A 9636-nucleotide genomic window follows, 5' to 3' on the forward strand; every position below is an offset into this window, starting at 1 on the left:
CTCTCCCCCTCGCTGGATCCTGGTAGTAAATCTTTATGTAAATATTATTGCAGTGGAAAATGAAACTCTAAGCAGTTTGGTTGTGGTTTTGGGTGTTTTTTTCCTTCTTCTTTTTTTTATTTTACTTTCAAGATTTGGAAGATAAATCTTTCCTCTCTCGAATTGTTGCTGTGCTGCTGAACTCCAGGGGCCCTCCAGCCACCCTCTGAGATCTGTAGCACGTGGAGAGAAAGGATAAGGCAGCAGCTGTTCTGTACAGAAAGACAAAATTCACTAGGCTGTGCTGGTGGTGCCTTCCTGCAGCTTTTGTGAGGTGCTCTCCTGAGACAGCTTCACCCTGCAGAGCCCTGGCTCTGAACCTTCCAGCTTTGGTCCTTGTTGAGGCTTGCCAACACCGTCAAAAGTAGTGCCCACCACATGCTGCCCTGTGTCAGGACATAAAAAGACTTCTTACTGCCCAAGTTTTACCCTGTGCACAAGCTTTAGTTTATAATTATTCACCTTGACAGTTCCTTGGACATTGCTTCATAACATCAGGTGCTTGGCCCCCATGGAGGAGCAGGGCTGCAGCTGAGGTATTGCTGTGCTGCTGCTGCAGGGTGTGGGCCAGTGGATGTGCTGGTGGTGGGACCCTGGTCAGGCTGGAGGTCCATGGCCTGGCTGGCACCAAGGCACAGGACAGGCAGAGGATGGTCCTTCGGTCCTGTCATTTCCCAGCTGTGCCTGCACCACCATGGTTTTAAGAGCCACTAATTGATCTGCTGTTGAGGTGTTCATGTTGGCTTTTTCTGTGTCCATCTCTGCTTTTGGTCATTGTAACTTGCTATTACCATGGGTACTGCTTGTTGGCTGGAGGCTAGGTCCTGCAGTCCCTGGTACCTCTGGGGCTTGCTAGGTCCTGGGGAGTGAGTGCTCCTTCTCCATCCCCCTTCCCTGTGCCTCCTGGTTATATCCCTTCTCGACTGTGCCCATCTCAAGCTGAGGAATCCTTGTCTGTAAGTCTCTCCTTGTGAGAGCTCCGGCCCACGGGTGGACTTCCACCCCATGGCACCCCGCGCTAAGCCCTTGTGGCAGGTTTGTAGGACAGGGCAGAGGCTGTGACCATGCAGCCACCTTTGTGTTGCTTTCTCTGACTCCTCAGCTCTGTGTCCCCTGTCTTTGCAGTGTATTGTCAGAATTTTGCCCCGAGCTTTAAGGAAAGCGAGATGAATGTTATAGCAGCCGATATGTGCACCAACGCCCGCCGGGTCCGCAAGCGCTGGCTGCCGAAGATTAAATCCATGCTGCCAGAAGGGATGGAGATGTACCGCACGGTCATGGGCTCCACCACAAACAGTGTCCCCCTGGATCCTGAATTCCAGCCCAACACTGCTCAGGTCTTTGAGCAGCGAATCTATGCAGAAAGGAGGAGCGATTCGGGAACTATAGTAGCCTTGAGAACTAACACAGTGAACGTAGAGCTGAGCAATGGATCCAACCAGTCCTTCGAACAGAGCGAGGATGCTGAAGGGGCTGGCTCCGTGATACAGGAGGCAGCTGCCACAGATGCTCTGGCATCAGATACCCAAAGCACTCCACAACCTTTTGAACAAGGTTCAGGCTCCTCCAGCCGGCCCGAAACTCCCGTGAGAAGACAAGATGGTACTTTTGGAGGGACTTTATAAGAGAGAGCAAAGCCTTGCGTTGACCTATAAGGGATCTGTAATACTAAAAAGCTGCTTGCATGCGTTACTAATAACGAAACGAAACAAAAAAAAAACAAAAAAAGAAAACAAAAAAAAATTCATCATAATTAATAATGTGATCAAGCCACTTACCTACTGAACTGCTACTGTTGCCTGAGAAAAATGTGATTTTTATTCTGCTTGTATTTAAAATTGATGAAGGAAAGAAATAATCGCATTCGTTATACTGTAAACCGTTAGGGTCCCTGGCGACCTACTTAAAAAAACAAACAAAACCAACAAAATATTGGGCTCCTTTTTTGATATTCCTGAGGTTAGTCTATAAGATTGTAGCTTTTTTTTTCTTCTTCTTCTTCTTTTTGTTTTTCCCCTTTTTTTTGTTGGTTTTCCCCCTTTTTGTTGTTGTTGTTTTTCCTTTCGGTTTTCCCTTTCTTTCTGTTTTCCCCCCCTTTTTTTTTGTGTGTGTGTCTGTGTGTTTGTGGTTTGTTTGCTTTTGGGTTTGGGTGTTGTTGGTTGTTTTTTTTTTTGGGGGGGGGGGGAAGGGGTTTATTTTAAGAAGGGGAGGAGAAAAAGCTAGCCACCACCCCCCCTGTCATCACCACCCCATCCATTACTCAGCTCAGAAGTAAAGCCATCGTGAACGTTGTCCTCTAAGGAAAGTTTTACCGTCGCTGAACAGGAAAGCCAAGGTGTGTTAGGGTGCAGGTGCTGTGACTGGTGATGTTTGCCTCGAGCAGAAGGGCTCTAGCCAAGTGGGACAGGGTGGGGGGAAATGGTTTGAACTTTAGGCTTCTGGTGTGGGAGGGAGCCCCTCTCTGTGGGTGCTGTGGGGCAGGGCGCTGTGGTGCCCAGCCGTTGGTGGGGGCTCAGTGCTGGTGTCTTGGGGGAGTTTTATCCAGCTGCCAGGAGCAGGGATGGTTCTGTGGGAGTTCAGGCTTGCACGTGTTAGGAGGACTTCACCTTACTGGGGAGGCTCCAAGCATGGAAGTGTTCAAAGCCATGTTGAACGGGGCCTGGAGGAAGCTGGTCTAGTAGGAGGTGTCCCTGCCAGTGGCAGGGGGGTTGGAATTAGATGATCTCCTTCCAGCCCAAAGCATTCTGTGATTCTGTGACTGTGTGGGATGCAGGTGGAGACCCTGGCTGGTGTTGTGGTTGTTGTAGGGTTTTTTTCCCCCAATACCACTGGGGTTTGGCTTTGGTTTCTCTCTCCCTCCCAGCAACTCCTTTTCCTTTGCTTCTCTTGCTTGCACCTTCACCTCACCTGCTTCTCGTGTCACTCCACTGCACCTGGGCATGCAGGCAGGTGGATCCCGGGGGAACCTCCTGGGATGGGGTGGGGGTAGTAGCCTGCTCTCAGCCTCCTGCAAAGGGCTTTGAAGGTGGTCTTGCTCTGAGGGGCATGGAGCCAGGAGCTCTTGGTGTCAGCTCCCAGCAGCATCCACACTGGAGGCAGAGAGAGGTACTGGTGTGGGTGGCTCACCTACTGCCCCTTCCCTTTCTCCCAGGTCAGACAGACTCTCACTTTCTAATCATTAGGAGTGAATCTGATGAAAAGTCTTAAAAGAAAAAAAAAAACCAAAACCAAACCAGCTTTGTGCCCTTATGGGTAGAGGTCTGGGGGAGGAGGAAGCATTTCAGGTCTTGCTCATCCTCTAGGCATACTGTTCTGGGGAAAAGCCCAAGCTTGTGGGTTTTTCTGTTGACAGCTGATGTCCCCAGGCTGTGGTGGTGGCCCCAGCTGGGCTCAGTTTGATGGTGCAGGCACCGGGATGGGACCTGCAGGTTCCCCTGAAGCCTGGGTATCAGCTTAGCCCCTGCTCTCACCCTCCTGTCTGTGTCAGCTCTGCCTCAGAAAACCCCCAAAGTGACCCAAATCCTGGCTGCAGATCCGGGTGTCACTGGGCACAGTCGCTGCCCAGCCCCACTTGCTGCAGTTTTGCCCTGGGCAGGAGGGTGCTGGGCACCCACGGGGATGCTGAGGCTGGGGTGTCCCCAAGGGATGGGGACAGTGATGTGGAAGCCAAGTGTGGCCTTTTTTTTGCCTTTTTTTTTTAACTATGATTTTGACTGTGACTAAATGCCCTGCTCTAACGATGCTTGCAGCTTGTTCTCTAACACGTTTGGGAGCACAAACACGTGCAAGGTGCACCAAAAGTCACTTTTGAAGGCTCCTGTGGCTGTGCTCTTCTTGTCTTCCCTGCTTTGATTCCAGAATCCAGACAGTGCTTTGCTCAGGGTTTTCTTCCTTCTTTGTGTTTCCATTGGGAAAAGGGGGAACAGGGAGAGGAGAACCCAACTTTTGGCCATTTGTTTTTGGTTTTCTTAGATACTTGAAGCAGTTTTTTGCATCCTAATAACAAAGCTGTTCCAGCAGTGAGCCTGCACCACTGCTCCTTGCCCTGAGACAAAAAGAACTCACTGACAGGGTGGTTTCTGCCTAGCTCTGGGGTTTTGGCACAGCTTAGCCAGACTGGGTGCCCTGGTGACAGGGGCTGGCGATGGCACAATGAACCAGTGCAGGGGTATGTGATGCTTTGGGGGGTGGGGACAAGCAGGTCTGGGGGCTCTATTTGCACTTTACCCACATCAGCAAACAAAACTCCTGCTCTTGCTGAAGCCTGGAGCTGCTGCAGCTCATCCCCTGCCCAGCAGTGCCACAGGAGGAGGTTCCCTCTGCACAGTGATGCTTGCCTGTGCTTACCCAGGTGCTGGGAGTATGTGGCTGGAGGACAAATGTCAGCAAAGAGGGTACCTGGGACCACAGGGCTGAGCTTGGGGTGCGCTTCTTCCCCAGCCAGCCCCAAGGAGATGGATCAGGCTGGTTCCGTGGCCCTGGGGGCATCCCTGGCTGCTGGGGGACCAGCTCTTAGGCGGCTTGGCCAGGCTGGTGGGGTCAGGGGGGTAGACTTGGTTGAGGACCCTCCTGGTTCCCCATCACCTCCCCAAAAGTTTGCATTTGCCAAAAGCCCGAGGCAAGCGGGGAGCAGACCCGGGCGTCAGAGAGCGCAAGTCGTCCCCTCTGTGTGTGTCTGTGTGATGTATATCTATAGCTAGCTATATAGCAAAGAGATTGCAAAGGGTTCTTCCTCCTTTCTGGCACTTGCTGGGGTTTGGTGAGCAGGTCGAGCCCTCCAGCCAGGGTTCGTGGTGGGCTGTAGAGGTATTAATTCTGGACCAAACCCATGCCCAGACAGACCCCAGGAGGGCAGCAGCAGCAGAATTACTTGAATGGCTTAGGACAGAGAGTCTGAAAGAGAGTTCAAGTTGCACAGTGAAAATATATATTTTTATACCTAGCACAACTTCCTGTATATTTTTTGGGGGTTGTTTTATTTCCTTCTCTTGTTCTGTTGTGGTTTTTTTTTTTTTCTTTTCCCTTTTCTTTTTCTCCTTTCCTTTTGAAAAAAAAAATATTTTACTTTGCTTTGAGTTTGTTTTATTAATTATTATTATTATTATTGTTATTATTATTGTTGTGATGAGGAAGGCAAACTTCTACAATGTGAAGGGCGTCGGGTTTTGGTGTTGTGTGTGTGTGTGTGTGTGTGTTTGGTTGGTTGGTTGGTTTTTTTTTTTACCTTATCTGGTAGATGAGGGCAAGCATTTTGCACTAATGTTTCCTGTGTGTTGGAGGATTAATGATGTGCTTGAAGAAAAACAAAAGAAAAGAAATTGTTATATGGTTGATGATTGTATTCTTCAGAAGAAAACAGAGGGGAAAGAAAGGAAAAAAAAAACAAAAAAGAGAGGAAAACGAGAAAAAAAAAAAAAAAAAAAAGGAAAACAATAAAAAAGGAAAACAAACAAACCAACAAAGCAAAAAGATGAAACCCCACCACCGAGTATAACACCACCACCCCCACCCTCAAAATACTGAATGTAAGGTGAGAACAGAGCAGTCCATCGATTGTATGCGGCTTTCCTGAGTGCCTTAGAATATTTTGATCGTTGTGGGGTTGGGTTTTTTTTTTTGGTGTTTATTTTGGTGTTTATGGGGTTTTTTTTAAAATGTTTTGGGTTATTTTTTTGGGGGGGTGGGTGGGTTTGTTTGTTGGTTGTTGGTTTTTTTTCCTCTCTCCAAGGAAAACCAGATTGAGAAGATCAGCTCATAACCGACTCCTTCCTCCTCTTTGTTTACGACACTGGTTTAAATTCTAGAGGGTTTGGTTGTTTGTTGGTTGTTGTTTTTTGTGGGTTGTTTCTTTTTTTTCTTCTTTGGGGGTGGGGGCTGCTGCTTTATAAATGTGAATAGGAAAACTGCATTCATCTAGGTCTGATAGTGTAAAATCCAAGCATCAGTATTTATGGTATGTCTGCACCTTTATTCTTATGCTTGACTATTAGCAATATTACCTGTGTATTATATATCTTAAAAGTTATTCCAAGCACCTTTAAAGAAAGCAGAGTGTAAGCATACAAGTTACCTGCAGCTGCCATATAGTCTAGAAGCCAGCCCCTCTCCTCCTCATTAGCGCCAATTAACGAACACCCCACCCCATCCCCCCCGCACTCCCCCCCCCCAGCCCCGAGAGCTGCTGCTTTGCAGAAGGGCTGCATGACCTTCAGCTGCTCCCTGCTCCCGGTGCCCTGCGGGTCCAGCTTTGGCCAAGGGATATGGTGACTCCCCCCACCCCAACCCTGGTGTCTTACAGGCTGGTGATGTTTCCATGCTGTTTTGGTGGAGGTGACACTGGTGTGGAGGGGGCTTGAGAGGAGGGATGATGCTGGTGGAAGATGGGGAGTGGGTCCTTTATTGCCACCTTGATGGTTTAGGTCTTCTAACTGTGGTTTCACTCTAGAGATTCCCCCGGGGCTGGTGGTGGGGAGCTTGGCTCTGGGTGGCACACACTGGGGGCTCCCCTCCTCTGGCTGGGCAAGGGATTCAACCCCTACCCAGCCCCCCAAAACTGGAATTGCCCACAGCTTAACTGGTGTTTGAGGGAGCAGAGAGCATCTTAACCATGGTGTGCCACCTCCCCTCAAGCCCTTGGCTCCTGAGGGTTGCCTCTAATCACTGCTTTTCCTGGAACTAGCTCGCAACGAGCAGAGAAGGGCCAGCGGGCAACCGGGACGAGCCCCCGCCGGCTCCCCAGCACTAAAGCCACCACCCACCCTCCTTACATTGCCAGTCCTTAGCCATCTCTCGGGCTTCAACTGCTGTTCCAAGTGTTCCTGCTGTCTGAATCATGCTGTGAGCAAGCGAGCCCCGAGCGCGGCGGGGCGGGAGGGAGGCGAGCGGGGAACTCCCCAGCCCCGCTCGCCCCGGGGGGAGCTGACGTCTAACGCACTCACATTGGAAACCCCTCAACTCCTCCGATGAGTTTCTTCCACTGTTAAGCGTTTTGCACACGAGATTGTGAAATTTTTATGTCGAGGTAAAAGCCAAAACTTGCAATACTATTTTTAGTAGATGAAAGTTAAAAAAAAAAAAAAAAAAAAAAGAAAGAAAAAAAAATAGAATATAAAAAATATAAGAGAAAAAATAGAATGAAAAAAATAGAAGAGAAAAAAAAAAAAGAAGGAAAAAAATAGAAGGAAAAAAATAGAAGGAAAAAAATAGAAGGAAAAAAATAGAGGGAAAAAAATAGAAGGAAAAAAACGAAAGGAAAAACAATAGAAGGAAAATAAAAAAGAGAAATGCTAAATAAATAAAAAAATCAACTGAGTATAAATGTATAAATATTTTTGACTTGAACATTTGGATGGCACTTGATTCAAATAGAACATTAATCCTTTGGACAGAATGTTTTGGGGAAAAAAAATGATAATACAACAACAGCAACATAGTAGAACCACCAACAACAACAAAAAAAAAAGGACTAAAAAAGTACAAGGTTGTTTTTAAAAGCATCTTCATAGGGTATTAAGTAGTACTGTAATTCATGACTGTTAAAAATACTTTTCTGTGCTGTAAGGAAATCTCACAGTACCACTGAATTATGTTCCTCAGCTGTCTCAGCCACGAAAGATGCTAGCTTCTTCTTTCTTTTTTTTTTCCCCTTTTTTCCCCTTTTTTTTTCCCTTTCCTTTTTTCCCCCTTTCCTTTTTTCCCCCTTTCCCCCCCCTTTCCTTTTAACCCCCCAATCCCCCCTCCCCCCCCTTTTTTTTTTCCTTATTGTGCATTATCACTAGTATTTATGTGCTCTTACTCTGTATAGTTAAGACTGTTATTTTGTAGCCATGGCTGACACGATATATCAGTAACTAAAACAAACAAACAAACAACAAAACAACAAATAAAACGGCAAAAAAAAGAAGAGGTGAAGAGACCCCCGAGCTGGAACTATGCTCATAGCTGTTTTCATATGATGGGAAAAAAAAAAAAATAAATATAAAAATATCCATTTAAAATAAATAAAGAACAAACAAAAATGAATATAAATATATATATATATATATATATATATAAAATAAAACAAACCAAACCAACAAACCAAACCCAATGTGATCATTAATATTGTAAAACGCTTTGTAAAATTCACATTTACAGAATAATAAAGGAAATTACAATTCAGCGCTTCCCTTTGCTCTGCTCTTCTTCTTTGCAGGCTCTGGATGGTGTTAACCACAAGAGGGTGTGGAGAGGCACGGGAGGGGGCTCCGCCTCCCCCATTCCCTGGGCTGCCCCAAGGGGCCGGGATTGCCTTTGAGGTCTGAAAGAAAATCCCAGCCTTGGTCGACTGCAATGGGTTGCCCGGAGGAGTTGTGGATGCCTCATGACTTGCTGGAACGTGTCCAGAGAAGGGCAACGGAGTTGGTGAGGGGTTTGGAACACAAACCCTATGAGGAGAGGCTGAGGGAGCTGGGGTTGCTTAGCCTGGAGAAGAGGAGGCTCAGGGGAGACCTTATTGCTCTCTACAACTACCTGAAGGGAGGTTGTAGACAGGTGGGGGCTGGTCTCTTCTCCCAGGCAGCCAGCACCAGAACAAGAGGACACAGTCTCAAGCTGCAGCAGGGGGAGGTTTAGGCTGGAGGTTAGAAGTTTTTCACAGAGAGAGAGATTGCCCATTGGAATGGGCTGCCTGGGGAGGTGGTGGAGTTGCCATCACTGGAGGTGTTTAGGAGGAGACTTGATGGGGTGCTTGGTTGCATGGTTTAGTTGAGTAGATGGTGTTGGATGATGGGTTGGACATGATGATCTTGAAGGTCTTTTCCAACCTGGTCTGGTCTGGTCTGGTCTATTCTATTCTATCCCTGGAAGTGTTTAAAACTGGGCTGTGTGAGGCTTTGAGCAACCTGGGCTAGTGGGAAGTGTCCCTGCCCATGGCAAGGGAGTTGGAACTCAATGATCTTTAAGGTCCCTTCCAACTCAAGCCATTCTATGATTCTATGAACTGAGTGGATTTGCCCAAATTTTAGGGGTTTTGAGAGTTCCATGCCCTTGGTTCTCCCTCACCTCACCAGAACTGGCTTGGGCATCGTTGGGCTTTCTTTCCTCACACTTTCTTTCCCTCCACACTCTCTTTATTTATTATTACTTTTGTAAATTGACTTCCCAGGGTGAGGATGCTCTGGAAGATGTGCATGTAGCCAACATCCCTGCTGCTGGGGGGTGAGGTTCTGGGGAAGATGCTGAAGTGCTGAGGCTGTAGGAGAGCACCAGGAGGTCTGAGCCCTGCTTTTATGGCTTTTGGCTCCAGCTCTGCCCAGGGAGGGGGTTGTTGAGGGGTTAATTTCTTTGTAACCATTCCCTCCTTCCCCCTCTTCTCCATATCAAAGCCCCCAGAGCGTCAGAGCCCGGGATGGATGCCCTTGCAAGCAGGTGGAGCAGGATGCAAGGAACCCTCCAAGCTGGACAGGAGGGCTGGGGGTGGCGGGCTGAGCTGTGAGGGTGCTGATTCTGCTCTCCATAATTTTTGCCTGTCTTTTTTTTTTTTTTTCCCAACCCAATTGGCCATAAAATTGCTGAGGAGCTGCATTTCCTCTGCTTAGCAAAAGAAGGGGGGGAAAA

The 9636-nt window shown here is 47.8% G+C and overlaps 1 protein-coding gene across 8 annotated transcripts in view; it reads left to right on the forward strand.

Annotated features, from left to right (window-relative positions):
- NACC2 (NACC family member 2) overlaps positions 1-2022 on the forward strand; it is a 66425-nt gene extending 64403 nt beyond the window's left edge. For all 8 annotated transcript variants that reach the window (XM_054174415.1, XM_054174421.1, XM_054174420.1 and 5 more), the window contains exon 6: positions 1165-2022. In XM_054174415.1, coding sequence (XP_054030390.1) covers positions 1165-1664 — 500 coding nt within the window. In that variant the 3' untranslated portion in view covers positions 1665-2022. The remainder of the gene's footprint in view (positions 1-1164) is intronic.
- The last annotated feature ends 7614 nt before the right edge of the window (positions 2023-9636 follow it).

This window comes from Dryobates pubescens, chromosome 29 (genome assembly GCF_014839835.1).
Source record: "Dryobates pubescens isolate bDryPub1 chromosome 29, bDryPub1.pri, whole genome shotgun sequence".
Taxonomy (NCBI): Eukaryota; Metazoa; Chordata; class Aves; order Piciformes; family Picidae; genus Dryobates; species Dryobates pubescens.